The sequence below is a fragment of the Saccopteryx leptura genome, chromosome 1, assembly GCF_036850995.1.
Source record: "Saccopteryx leptura isolate mSacLep1 chromosome 1, mSacLep1_pri_phased_curated, whole genome shotgun sequence".
Classification (NCBI taxonomy): Eukaryota; Metazoa; Chordata; class Mammalia; order Chiroptera; family Emballonuridae; genus Saccopteryx; species Saccopteryx leptura.
In genome coordinates, this window is record NC_089503.1 from 39,803,555 (window position 1) to 39,818,953 (window position 15,399).

The 15,399-nt window shown below is 34.2% G+C and overlaps 1 protein-coding gene across 3 annotated transcripts in view; it reads right to left on the bottom strand.

Annotated features, from left to right (window-relative positions):
• Positions 1-15,399, bottom strand: part of PRMT3 (protein arginine methyltransferase 3) — an 88,349-nt gene that overhangs the window by 41,760 nt on the left and 31,190 nt on the right. For all 3 annotated transcript variants that reach the window (XM_066364535.1, XM_066364520.1, XM_066364528.1), the window contains 2 exons: positions 14,904-15,003; positions 2,653-2,731 (listed from right to left, as the gene is read on the bottom strand). In XM_066364535.1, coding sequence (XP_066220632.1) covers positions 2,653-2,731; positions 14,904-15,003 — 179 coding nt within the window. The remainder of the gene's footprint in view (positions 1-2,652; positions 2,732-14,903; positions 15,004-15,399) is intronic.

Sequence of the window (15,399 nt, forward strand, 5' to 3'; positions counted from 1 at the left end):
ACAGTAATAAACGAGTACCTCTAGAGTACTGTGGAATTTCTTGGTGATAATCAGGAAAATGAATACTCAAGTTATTGGCTGGCTTTGCTTTATAAAGGTTTTACTCCATGCCATTATATATGTGCCATTATACATATATGGGCAGTCCCCGGGTTATGAACGGGACAGGTTCTATAGGTTTGTTCGTAAGTTGAATTTATATTTAAGTTGGAACAGGTACATTTACATATTAAATGTAACTTAGATGTTTGTCTTAACGTAATATTTATTTTTACCTTTCTGTGAGTATAAATACTTAGACATTTTCAAAACTATAGAAACTATCTCATTTGTACCCCGGGGATTGCCTGTTGGACATAAACTGAACCCTCATGTAAAAGTAAATCGTGGTCCCTCTATGCTTATACGGATCTTCATTATTCTCCCTCTCCCATAATTCAGTCAATCTTTCTAAAATCTTTACACTGCCAACTGCTTAGTAAATCTTTCCTTCAGCAAAACATAAAAGAAAACTTTACTTTGCAATAGAAGAATGAACAATGATTGGTGATATTCATTAAAGCACCATCAAATACATTAAATAGGCTAAATAAACTACTTCATGTTACTCCTGACTTTTCCTTCTTTTACGGTATCTTGATTCTGCTAACAAATAACATTCAACAGACTGCGTAGGAAGTTAAATGCTGAACTTCCTTAAACATTCATCCATATTATCTTGGTGCTAATATCAGCTATATAAAAACATAAAAAGAGCTAGACTATATCCCTCTGAAGATGGGAAATAGCTCTGCCCCTATTTCAACTATAACCTCATTATTTGCATGCTCTAAGTTCTTAACGAATTTCATCAAGAATTCAATTTAAATGTATTAAGTTGCTGTCATTCCTTCAGTAAGATCAATGGATATCACTGAGGGAGGTACGGAAACAGTTTTTTGAATCTTCCCTAGAACAACTTCAAGGCAAAAATCAGATTCAATAAAATACACTTTGGTAGGAAAACAAGGAGTAGTGAAAAGAAAAATCCAGCAGATCTGAGATTTAAAAAAGAACAAAAACAAAAAACAAGGCTTGACTACTTAATATGTGTCATTCAGGCCACCTTTGTTTTTAAAATCTTAAAGGACTAGTGTGGGGATTACATGTAACAATGTAAATAAAGGTAGAATATATTATTTGGCAGCTTGTATATACAATCAACAAATAGTAGATCATATTAATTTTTAGTCACTGAATATAGTTCTCATTTTTTTAAAAAGCCACTGCACTTATTGAAAGATAGAGCCAATAATTTCAGGGTAAAATATAACTAAAAATTCTAGCCACTTTCATGTTACAGCTCAGGAACATATCTTAAAATGGTTGCAGAAAATATAGTGATAAAATAAGAGCATTTTGAAAAAGAAAGGCAATCCATTTAAATACTATTATGAAAAGAACTCTATTGTGTTCTTTTTACAGAGAATTTCTCCTGTGTTTTATGTTTTGGCCTTACTGATTTCTATTATACCATAATTACCAAAGTAACTTCATAGAACACTGATTGGCAGGAGGCATAAGTATGGTCCAGGGCTTCATGTCACTAGTTTAAAATGTCTAGTTTTCATCCATTTTTATATAACACTTTTATCAATTGTACTCTGACCTGGGATACCATGTGTTAATCCTGAAGCTTTGAGAAAGAGAAGGTGCAGGGGAGGTGAATGAAGGAAACTGATATTATTCAATTGTTTTAAAATTCATTTTAGGGAAGAGAGAGAGAGAAAGGGGGGAGGAGCAGGAAGCATCAACTCCTATATGTGCCTTGACCAGACAAGTGCAGGGTTTTGAACCGGCAACCTCAGCGTTCCAGGTTGACACTTTATCCACTGCGCCACCACAGGACAGGCAATTCAATTCAGTCTCAATGATTTATTTCAATAAACACATATGATGCTCTATCTATGTTGCAGGAGGTATGGAGCTCATTGAAGAGACAAAGATGCGCAAAGCACAATCCCTGGCCTGGAAGAAAACAATTTTGTTTGTGGACAACTGTTCACAGCAGAAGGCCTGCAAAACATAATCTCACTCTGAGTATGCAGAGTTAGTATGATTAAAAGTTTACCCAGGACATAAAAGAAAAGCCTTCCAGATTTATTAGAATCCATTTAAAAGTACTGATTAGGTATGTTGTGTTTTAACAACTTAGTAGAAACCAGTCACTATTTACATGTTCTCATTAAATCACACAGAAGCCATGTTTATATATTGAGTAAGTCATGGAAAATTTGACATTAAAGTAAATCGTCTCCAACCTAATATGAAATACTCTTTTGGAAAAAAGAAAACTAAATGTCACGAGGATTAAAAATCAAAAACTTCCTGTTACATTCTGATTTGAAAATCAAAGAGCTTCCAAAATCTAGTCCTTAATGTTTTTATATAAAGCGTTCTTGAGAATACCATTAACTTTGAGTGCTGCATATCTTACATAATGTTCTACGATCACCAGTACACTAAATGAATATCTTAAAGCTTCATCTAATGGAAACATCTTTCATCTCTGTTGGGAACTTTCTCAGTCATGCATAGTTTATTTGAAATCCAAAGGTTCATTTGGTTCTGCCAGACTAAAATAGGTTATTAAAATGAGAATTTTATACTCACCCGAGCCTCCTTTTGCCAAGTATTTGTTCTTTGCATAAAGAACAGAATCTAACATAGACTCAAAAAGGAGAAAATAGCCCTGCAGAAAACAAAAAAAATGGATTTTAGAAATGTACAATATCCTCACACACAGTTCAATTTAAGTATCTGGCTACTCTTTTAATTAAAAACTGTAATTTTTTTATCTATGCCATCAAACATTCCGCAGAGTTTAAAATTATTTTTGGCAGTAAGTTCTCCGCAGGATTATTATTAGAAAATTAGGCCAGGGTATAAAGTGAATCTAGGAAATTTACTACAGTAGAATGTACTGAATCTTCTTTACCTGTGCGTCTACATTTTTAGACTATTGTTTCTTCTACATTAATATATATATATACATGTACATATAGCCCTGGCCGGTTTGCTCAGTGGACAGAGTGTCAGCCCAGTGTGCAGATGTCCTAGGTTCGATCCCCAGTCAGGGCATACATGAGAAGCAATCATCTGCTTCTCTTCCCCTCCGGCAGCCTGTGGCTTAACTGATTCGAGCAATGGCCCCAGGTGCTGAGGATAGCTTGGTTGATTAAAGCATCGGCCCAAGACGGGGATTTCTGGGTGGATTCCAGTCACGGTACATGTGGGAGTTTGTCTATCTCCCCTCCTCTCACTTAAAAATTAATTTTTTTCAGATAGAAATTATTAACAAATATTCTCTGGAATACTGCAAAATTAATCTAGAGGAGTGGTTCTCAAGTAGATTTGCCCCGTGAGGGACATTTGGCAATGTTTGGACATATTTTGATTAGCACACCTGGGGGCTGGGATGATGCAATGCTACTAGCATCTAGTTGGGAGAGCTAAGGACGTTGATAAGCATCCTACAATGCACAGAACAGCCCTCACAACAAAGAACTGTCTGCCTCCAAATGGCTATAGGGCTAAAATTGAGATATCCTGGTCTAGAACACCATTTCCCAAACTGTTTTCTGTCCAGTGACTTTTTCTTTGGTTAAAACTAAGAGGGGAAGGGATCTTTAATAAAAGAGGTTTGAGAAAGACCAGATGCTACATCCTCCTCTTAGAGATTCATAATGCATGTTATCACATTAATAGTTCTGAGAAGTGTTATGATAAAGAGGACAATTGAACATATTTTAACCAAGTATTCTCACTCTTTGAGTAGGGACATTTTTTCTTTTCTCTATTTAATATCTGTCTACACCTTGCACAACTAGTGTTGTTTGAAATACAGTTCATGAAACGCTGCCCCAGTGTACTCCAGATTTTAGAGAACAGTAAGGGATCCTCTACCAAGAAAGGATAATCACAGCACAAATGAAAATGAAATTTGTCACTACTGGGGTCACAAACACAGTGCATTCTAACAGTATGCTACACAGTTTATTAAGTAATCAGAGTGAAAAATTAATGCCAATTCAGTCAGTCTTTCTCCTTACTGAGCAGCAGGGAAAGGTACGTGCTCAGCACAGTGCTTAGCACATAATAAATCTATTGCTTATGGTGAACCAATATAAATGTTGCCCTAATGTTAGCATTCTAAATCAAAACTGTTCTCACTTGATTGTTTTGTGCACAAATAACTGTCTAACAGGATAAATGCAATTGTTTCATCACAAGGAACAAAAAGAATTTGTAAAGATTTCTCTAGAACAAGAAAAATTTGCAAACCCAAATGGATAATCTTCCCAAGAGATTAACAGCAAATTTAAATTACAGAAAATTCAGCTCTCATGCTTGATTCACTTATCAAAGAAGTTAATTAAATTGCCTGCTAGCAACTCTACTTTGGCATTTACCCCCAACACACTAATTCATTGATAAGAAAATAACTGCCTACAAAAGAGAGACTTTGCAACGAAGCTTTTAAAATTAATGTGTTTACATTAGAAAAATTAAGGATTTGGTGGAAAGTCTTTTTCTGGATAGAATACTTCAGTAGTATGTTAGTTCCCCATTAATATCATCTGTGTATTCAAAGTACAGAAGACTTGGAATTCAACTAAGAGATCTTTGTCAATCTGATATAACTCATGAAGATCTATGCACACAAATGCTAATAAATAAGCATTCATCTGTTGATTAAAGTGAATTACAATTTATGCCAAGGAATTAATAAAAGAGGAGGCATCTATTCCTCTACAGCAAAGAGATCAGCTAGTAAAACATGTCAATACAGAGATTTTCAACCTTTTTCATCTTATGGCACACATAAACTAATTATTAAAATTCTGCAGCACACCAAAAATATATCTTTTGCTGCTCTGACAAATAAAAAAGGGTATAATTTTGATTCAATCACACCAGACAGTTACTGTGTTGGCTGCTGTCATTTTTTAATTTGACAATCTAGGGAAAAGAGGTCAGTGTCCCTAACTAAACAGAAACAATCAGGTATTACATGTTTTAAAAATTCTTGTGGCACACCTGTGTGCCATGGCACGCCGGTTGAAAATTGCTGAATTAACAGGTTAAAAAAAAAATGGTCCCTATTTGCAACAGTACTAAATTTTAAAACATTAAAACAGCGGTTCTTAACCTGTGGGTCGCGACTCCGGCGGGGGTCGAACTACTAAAACACAGGGGTCGCCTAAAGCCATCGGAAAATACATATTTAAAGTAGAATATTTAAAGTAGAATATGTATTTTCCAATGGCTTTAGGCGACCCCTGTGTTTTGGTCGTTCGACCCCCGCCGGGGTCGCGACCCACAGGTTGAGAACTGCTGCATTAAAATATAATAAATTCACATTGTGGCCCAAATTAAGTATTAATTATAGTCCAATCTTTTTTGGAAGAGGGTATAAAACCTGGGGTTGATTGGGCACTCTGTCAAAACTGTTAAATACTTTGCTTCCATGTGCTCAAATGCCATCTTATTTTCATGTATTACAAACCAGAATGTCTTTGATAACACTACTTCATTGCACTTAAGATAGAATTATTAGCCATCCCTCAGAGATTAAATTACATATTTTAAATTGGCATTATGGTCAATACCAATAATATATATAATGGTTGAGAAGGCGGTCTCCTGAATTTAAATCCCAGATAAGCCCCTTTTTCTATGTGATGTTGTGTAAGGTAACATCACTGTGCCTCAGTTTCTTCATCTGTAAAGCGACAATAACAAAGATATTCTATTTCATGCAGTTGTAACAACTAAATATGTTCATACATGTAAAAGGTTTGAGACACATCGTATTAGCTTAGCCAAAAATTAAGAGCTATTTAAAAAAAGGTAAAAGCTAACCAGAATTTTAAAAGTATGTTTAATAAATTAGAGAATAAAGGCTTACCAGACTGTCCAGAATCATGTAACATTTATTTAGTGAATAGTTATATATTACCATCCACGAGTAAGAACTAAAATTCCTTTTTTTCAGGAGTCTATCAGATTAATTTCTGGTGTCACTTCTTTATTCACACCAGCGAAGGCTGTGTGTATTCATGTGCACACCAAAAGATATAAATAAAAACATACATATATCTACATATACATCTGCTCAAAATTTCTTTAAATTAATAAAATTAAAACCTAATCAAAGTAAATTGATCAAATTGGACAAATCAGTGCCAATTCCAACTGTAAGATTCTTCTCAAAAAAGACAATTACAGAGATTTTTTTCCCTTGGTCCAAAAAAAATCAACTTTACTTAATACTATGAACTTTGGTATGTATACCTAAGACTTTCCTGTATGTCTGCTTTCATTAAAAATAATAAACACCAATAAGCATTTCCCACATACCCCTTAATGATTACCTTAGCTAAGATTAGAATTCTGATAAGTAGGACAGTATTACAGAGAGTTTCTAAGATTCAAACTATTAAAACGATCTATTTTCACATCAAAGAAATCAGTACTAGAAGGTTAAGTGACTTATTTTAAGTCATATTGCTGGAAAAATAATATTGGACAATTTTTAGCTCCCCTTATGAAACAGTGGCCTTAAGATTCAATACCCAGTTTTGTTTAAGTCAACAGTGACAATACAAACAAATGAAAGGAGATAATCATCCCTGGCAGCAAAAATACCCTTCCACAAACGCCATGTCTCTGCCTCTCATTTTTAAGAGTCAGCCAACATGGCTAAATCAGAGAAGTTAATGCTTTTGCTGATACATGAAAGGGTTCAGCCCAGTGCCTGGCATAGAGTTTTATCATATCACATGACTCTTGGATTTGGCAGAAGTCACTATCTGAGGGTCACTACTGAGGGGCAGAACTAGACTAAAATAGATAGAAGCAGAAGGTCACAAGTCCTTCTTTTGTCTTTTCACATATTTTATCCTTTTGCTCTTCACTGGTGTATAATTAAAAACAATACTCTCCTATAGGAAGTTGTTTGGTTTTCTAAAATTAAAATTTTCAAATAATAATTGTGGTGATAATTGTTAAAGTTCATTGTGATAAGTGTCTTTATATAGAATATCTTATTTAATTATTCCCTCAAGCACAAAATTGCTTATACATTTAACTGATAAGAAAATAGGCTTAGAAATGTTAAATAATAACTTAAAAGGACTTAAAAAACCAGGTCATAATCATGATGAATGAGCCAAGACGTGAACCTTGGTCTGTCTAGCAACACAGGTCAAGTCTGAATCTTTATTCTATGTTGCTTCTTAAATTGATTTACTTGAAATATATTAACTTGAAAATAAGATTTAATATAGTGTTATATCATGTTACAGTTATAAATTGTATACTCAAATGTTCTGAAATAAAAATTTCCCATAGAGCATATTAAACAAGATTAGAATTTACAACAGGTATATGATTCATAACATTTCAGAGTGAAAGCTTAGTTGGCAACTACTAGCCACCATCTATAGTAAAACTGATCAGTTTAGAAAAAACAATTGACACACCAGAATATCTGTAGAACAAAAATATGACATTTATGAGATAAATTAGTATGCCCAGTTAAAAATATTAGCAGATGAAAAGATTCATATATGTATTGCTAATGGTTCTTGTCCTTTCTGTCAACTTTCCACTTTGCTAAACTTCATTCTACTATAGGCTCCCTCCGTGATAGTATAGCCTTTAATTTCCTGGGAATTGTCCTTGGTTCTGAACCAAGTCATTCATTACTGATATCAGAAGGCTCTGCTCCAAATGCCCTGCTCATCTGCAGTGTAATTCAGACTGTAATTTCACAGGCTGCTGCTTCACCTGTAGGGGTACCAGCTGGAAGAGAATTATACCCGGATTTTCTCCCATCATGCTCGTGGGCACTCTTCTTTCCAAACTGGTATTTATTTTTTAAAATTAAAATTTGTATTAACACTTAAAAGATTAATTACTAAAAAAGGGACATGTTGATTAAATCTGGAACTAGAATATTAACATTATTCATTGAAATGAGAACCTTGTTTGCCTGCTCATATCTTCCTGCAATAGATCAATGATAAAACTTGTGATACCTTCAGAATAAAGTACTTCTTTTGTCTATTCTTTTTTCAGTTCAAATAATTGAATTGATGATACACCCTTAGGTAGAATAAACTAAGAATGAGGCAAGAAGAAACACAAATAAAATAAGGCGTTACTCTGTAGAAAGGCTAGTAACAGTCAATAACCTGATTTAAAAGATTACTTCTAACAAATAAACAAGCCTACAAAATCTAATCTCTAATTTTGTTTCTGAAGTATAATCAATACTTGATAACATTTCCCCCAATACTACCTTAAATTCTATAAGATTTATAGTAGATAGAATTTTATCACGTGATTAGGACCAATGTCAGTTGTTAATAGAAAACAATATATTTTAAGTAAAAACATATAAATGTAAATTTGTTTACCAATCCTCTCTGAGGATGTATCCAAAAATTGGAATCTTTGCTATCTTCCTTGCATAAACCCCACTAATAATGAATTGTAATGATTTCTAATATGGGTTATTTTAAAATAGAAAAAAAAAAAATCTAAGGGCATTTGCCAAGTAGAGACTCCCTGAATTCTATAATCCTCCCCCTGTTCCTCCTAGTCTTTCACAGTTATTTAATAACTACTTTATTCAACTTTTTTTTACAACTTTGTTCAATATTTATGTTAACATTAACTGATTTTAAATAAACAACCAGGCAAACAATGCAATAAGCTTATGGTAAACACATAACACAACTGACAGGAGCAGAACAGAAGCAGCTCACTGAAGGTAACTCACTAAATGTTTTGTAGCCATAGCAACGAACTTGGTGAATTAAATGCAGGCTGGTTAAGAAAGCTTTGATTGCATATCCATGTGACAAAATATACTGTCATGAATGTCCCCTTTAAGGAAGTTCTACCTTGATGCCCAAGATTCGGTTAGGTGGCCTTCATAATATCATCCATCTACGATGGAGGCTGATTATTAACCCTGGCACTATGGACGTTTTGGGCTGTCTAATACTTTATTGTGGGGCTGTTCTGTCCACTATAAGATGTTTAGCAGCATCACTGGCTTTACCTACTAGAAGTCAGCAGGACTCTCGTCCTGTCACTGACACCTCTCCCCCCACTGTAACCTAAAATGTTTCCAGACATTTCCCACTGCTCAAATAACCACAGAGAGCAAATCTGGACACCTTTCCTCCATGGAGAACCATGAGATAGCCAAAAAAGTAATTAGATAGGCATTTCTCTCAATCTATAGTGTTATTTGCTAAAAATGTACAAACCTTAAGATTTTACAACATGTATCTGATCTCAGAAGATATTACAGGATGTAAAGTAAACTCTATTTATTTCACTGTTGTATTTATAAAAACCTTAGGCATCAAACATCTAAACTGCCAAGTGTTTTCAGTTATTTCCACAGTCCATCACTTGTCTTTCACCTTAAAATGTGCTGACGCTACGCACTTCATTGATTGCAAATATAATGAAGCTAATGAGAGTTTTTAAAGTAATTATGTAAAAAGGTTATTAAAAGTAAGACTTATATGACTAGTCATATAATGTGCAATAATATGTAAACAGGAGATACACTCATATCTGTTTATAATTGCTTAGAATAGTATACAACTCTAGTATATAATTAATTAGAAAACAATAAAGTAGATTAAAGGACCAAAAATATTATCTAGGAAAACCTGGCCAGGTAGCTCAGTTGATTACAGCATCATCCTGGTATGCCAAGGCTGCAGGATGGATCCCTGGTCAGGGCAAATACAAGAATCAACAATGCATGCATAAATAAGTGGAACAACAAGTCAATGTTTCTCTCTTTGTCTCTCTCTCTCCTGTCCTCTCTAAAATCAATCAATAAATTTTTTTTTTAAATCCAGAAAAATAAACAATACTTCAGATTAATAGAGGCCAAACTTTATCAAGAACACATAAATTCTAATGGGTATACACCAAAAAACCACAGAAAAGTATCTGAATCAAAATCTGATAGAACTGAAAAGGAAAACAAACAATTTATCAACTACAGGTAGAAACTAAATTATTATTCTTTTAGTATTCAATAAAGCGAGCAGAATTAAAATAATAAGGACTTAAAAGAGTAAGTGAAGATAATGTTATATTGAGTTGTACACATGAAAACTGTATGGTTTTGTGAACCAATGTCATCCCAATAAACTCAATTAATAAAAAAAAAGACTAAATGATGCCATCAACCAACTTGACACAACTGATGATTACATAACAGTTCACCCAAGAATAGCAGAATACACATTCATTCTAAATGAATGTGAAACATTCAATAAGACACCATATGCTAAGCTATAAAACAAATCTGAACAAATTTAATGGAATGATAATGTACATACTATGACCTCTGGTATCAACCAAATCAAACTAGAAATAAATAACAAAAATATCCAAAAATAAATCCAAATACTTGAAATGAAACAACATGCTTCTAAATAATTTGTGGATCAAAGCAGAAATCACTAGGGTAACATGAATTGAATAAAAAAAATTGTGGGATGTAGCTACAGCAGTCAAAAAGGGAAATTAATTGGTTTAAAAGTAGTGGAGAAAGCAAAGTATAGAAAAATATGTATTGTAGAATATGCTTACCTATACTAAACGGCATGGGGAGGTTTGTAATCTATCTTGCTCACTACTATATCCTGCCTAGAACAGTGCTCAGCACACAGCAGACATGCAATATCTGTTAAATGAATGAGAGTGCCAAGTAGTGGGAAGACACATACATGTTTATAATAGATTAAAATATTTCAGGAAGGACATACTAGAAATTGGTGACAGATTTTGTTGAGGGAAGTCAGGGCAGGTCCTCACTGGTATGGTAAAGACAAGGGAGGGATAAAATTTGTAACTTCAATATATTATTACATAGTCAAAAAACAATAAACTTTATATGTATATCACAAATATTCATCAGACCAGCTCCTATTTCATTATTATTTCACTTGACCACTACCTTCCATGCAAGAAGAATGAGAATAATGGTAATAACTACAACTTATTAGGCACCTATTATGTGCTTGCTACTGTCCTGCATGACTACTTCCTTTTCCTCTTTTCATACCGTACGACATGTAGTTCTCACTTCTCAAGGTGCGGACTTGTGGAGAACAGAACTCAGAACAACAGCTAACTTCCTCTGCACAATCTTCCAACGGTTTGAAAAACTTATATTAGTTTAAACGTCTTTCCTCCACTAGATGGCACTGTCACTTAATCATCAAAAGACTGACAGTCAAATTGCCCTTCTCCCCAAACTACAGCAAACAGTTCAAAAAGCAAGTCTATTGAACAGATAGATAGATAGATAGATAGATAAATAAATAAATAAATAAATAAATATATGGATATCACCTCAAGATCTTTCAAAATGCATATGTGGACCTCCAGTATCAGTTTCCAAGGATAAGGAGAGAAGATGAATGTTTTTCTAAAACAATATCCCCAAATCCCACAGTGGTTGACAAAATATCATTAATTGTAACTGGATATTCTACTCTTAAAAATACAATTAAATTACTAGCTAGCACTTTTATTTAAGCAAATTATGTTAAGGTACCCAGATAAAACAGAGTGATTCTATAATGCTTATAAATTATAGACTTTTTAGGATACAGAAAAGATGAATACTACTAACAGTATGATTCAGAATTTAAAAAACAAGATCCTATTCCATTTCTAGCAAAATGCATTTTAGGAGCTAATGATCCTCTAAGTACAACAAATATGCTAGAAAAAAAAAAAAAAGAACATCTTATTAGATGTCAGTAAACTAGCTTTCTCCTTGAGGGTATTTGCTAAATCTGGTGAATGAACATAGGAAAACAGGAGACAAAACTGATGGTCCAGTCAAGGTGAGGAATATAAGAGAAAATTGTTCCAAATAACACAGCAGAGACAACCAAATGTATCTATAGAGTAATTGTGATTTAAACCTTATTCACAGCCAACCAACCTTCCCTTTTCCAGTCAACTCAGTTTAGAACTTTGATGCTGACTAGTCAAACACAGGCTTCCATTCCAACGCCTAGTAGCAGCAAAAACCTCAACCCAATAATTTAAGAGTGATTCTGCAACACAGTCTGTTGGAAAGACTGTGAAAAAACAGGTATTTTCATACCACTGTTAGTAAGGAAGCAGAACAGTAAGGTCAATATTGAGAAATTGGCAATAACTAAAACTGCATATGTATTTGCCCTTTGACCCATCAACTGCACCTCTAGCAATGTGAAATGAAATGACATATGCACAAGAATATCCAATATAGTATTATTTGCAATAGCAAAAGAATGAAAGAAATTTAACCCTTTGAGTAGTACAAATGTTCATGTATGTCCTCGTGCCTCCTGACCATCCAGAGTATGATCGTACATGTGTAAGGCAACATTAAAAAGAGGCAAAGGTATGTTCTTCTTGTTTCCATAAATTGGTTATCAAACAAACATGATTTTAAGTTAATAAAACTGGAACTGAAACTAATTTCATTTTTTGAAAAAAACTCACTCCCAGGGGTCAGTGAGCATGAAAAAAACTCACTACTCAAAGAGTTAAATGAGTGGTAGTTTGGACATACTATATTTATCTATACAATAGAGTATTTCACAGTCACAGAAGAAAAAAAATGAGTCCCTCTGCAGGGGTCTCAAACTCAACTCAGCATGTGGGCTGCAGAGCAAGATCATGGCCGTTTGGCGGGCCGCACTAGGTCTACAAAAGGCAACTGTTACGCAACACTTTTCAGTGTCACAAAACGACCAGAAACTGTAGTTCGTGGATTAGTCTGCGGGCCGCACAAAATTGTTCGGCGGGCCGCATGCGGGCCGCGGGCCGCAAGTTTGAGACCCCTGCTCTAGAGTGATTGCCTAGATGAAATTTTATATTTTAAAAAGGAAAGTGCAAAACAACACATAGATCAGGGGTCGGGAACCTTTTTGGCTGAGAAAGCCATGAATGCCACATATTTTAAAATGTAATTCCGTGAGAGCCATACAATGACCTGAGTACGTTACGCATTATCCAAAAAAAATTTGGTGTTGTCCCGGAGGACAGCTGTGATTGGCTCCAGCCACCCGCAACCATGAACATAAGCGGTAGGAAATGAATGGATTGTAATACATGAGAATGTTTTATATTTTTAACGTTATTATTTTTTTATTAAAGATTTGTCTGTGAGCCAGATGCAGCCATCAAAAGAGCCACATCTGGCTCACGAGCCATAGGTTCCCGACCCCTGACATAGAGTATGCTAACCATATAACATAAGAGTGAAAACATAAATACATACATAACTGACATTTATTTAATTTTTTTTACTTTTTCTTATACAGAGAGAGAGAGTCAGAGAGAGGGATAGATAGGGACAGGCAGACAGGAACAGAGAGAGATGAGAAGCATCAATCATCAGTTTTTCGTTTTGACACCTTAGTTGTTCATTGATTGCTTTCTCATATGTGCCTTGACCGCGGGCCTTCAGCAGACAGAGTAACCCCCTGCTTGAGCCAGCGATCTTGGGTCTTAGCTGGTGAGCATTTTTTATTTTGCTCAAGCCTGCATTCAAACTGGCAACCTCGGTGTCTCGAACCTGGGTCCTCTAGCATCCCAGTCCAATGCTCTATCCACTGCGCCACCTCCTGGTCAGGCCATAACTGACATTTAAAAGAAACCAAAAACTAAAAATAAAAAGCTTCAAGTAAATATTTATAAAACAAATTAATCACATGCAATATGTAGATACAACTCAGACCCTGATTCAAACAAATAAAATGTAAAAACATAAAATAAAATTCATGAATTAGGGAGAGGAAGCAAAGGAGAGTGAGAGAAGAGAGAGGGAGAGGGACAGGGAGGGAGAGAGAGAGGGGAGGAGAAAGGGAGCAGTGGAGAAGCAGATGCTCACTTCTCCTGTGTGCCCTGACTGGGAATCGAACCCAGGACATCCGCACACAGGGCTGACACTCTATCACTGAGCCAACTGGCCAGGACCTGACTTTTTTTCAAATTTTTGATAAATTTATTTAGTTTTAAAAAAGAAAGTTTAAAACTTTCCAAATGGTTAAAAATTTATCTTTCTGGGGGAGGGGGGAGATATATTTGGTGGGACACTTGAATCTATGTGAACACAAATTAAAATCATTAAAAAAAACCCCACAACACCTACGAAGCACAATAAACTGAAGTGCAATAAAAAAAATTTGTCTTTCTAAAAATACTATCTACTTTGTCTTCATCCAACTGGCATATCAAGTCAACTCAGTTGTCATATACCATTAATTTTACTTCACATTTAAAAATAAATAAATAAATATTTTGCTTTGAATTATGATTTCAAAAGTAGATTATAAAGCTACATAATGTACCTTAACTTTATTATTTTAATTATGCTAATAAATTCTACTTTTTTGATAAAAGACACTGATAACATGGCCTAACAGATCTGGAAAATAGGACATTCAGTATGATGTCAATAAAAGCAACATCATGTTAATTTTGAAAAAACGGTTCTAAAAAGTCCTTACTAGTCCTTGGCAGTCTTTAGGCAAACATACTGAGGTATCTACAATTTAGAAAGTAGAAAGATTATACATGATTCTTTATTATGATTTTAAAAGTAGAGAAAGTTAATTTATTTTCTTTTAAAAAATAAATAGCCAGTAAAGAAGTGCTATTTCAGAATCAAGTACTGTAGAAAAATTATGTTTTTAAAATAATGCCACCATTCTGCTATTTATGAAATACAATTAAATGCAGAAAAACTATTACCTTATTCATTGTTTTTTTATAAACCAATAAAAGTTGTTTTTTCTACAAATACTTACCATCCACTCGGATATAATAATATCCACCTTTTCTACAGGAAGATGCACCTCTTCAATTTTTCCTTTAATTAGTATGATAGTATCTTCAAGTTTATTTAGTCTGAAATTTATCATAACAAATTAAATTAGTATGTTAAATAGATTCTGAAAACTAGTCAAATTACAGAATTTTTTGACTGTTCACATTATTTTGTAGAACAGAAAATATATTAAAACTTTATTTATTTTCTGGGCACATAAATTACTTTTTGGTCACTTCATGAATGTCCAAGATTATTTATAATTAATATTTCAAGACACTGAAGCAATATTTAAAGCTTCATCCTAAAGCTTTTTATCATAAATACATGTCAATAAGGTCACTAAGTCTTTCTTTTTTCAGGGAGGGGTGGAAATAGACAGACTAACCAGTGAAAGTATGTTTTAAAGGGAAGTGTGTTGCACTGGAAAGATAATTAGAAGCCGGAAACTCTCACTTTGACTCCCAGATTCTCTA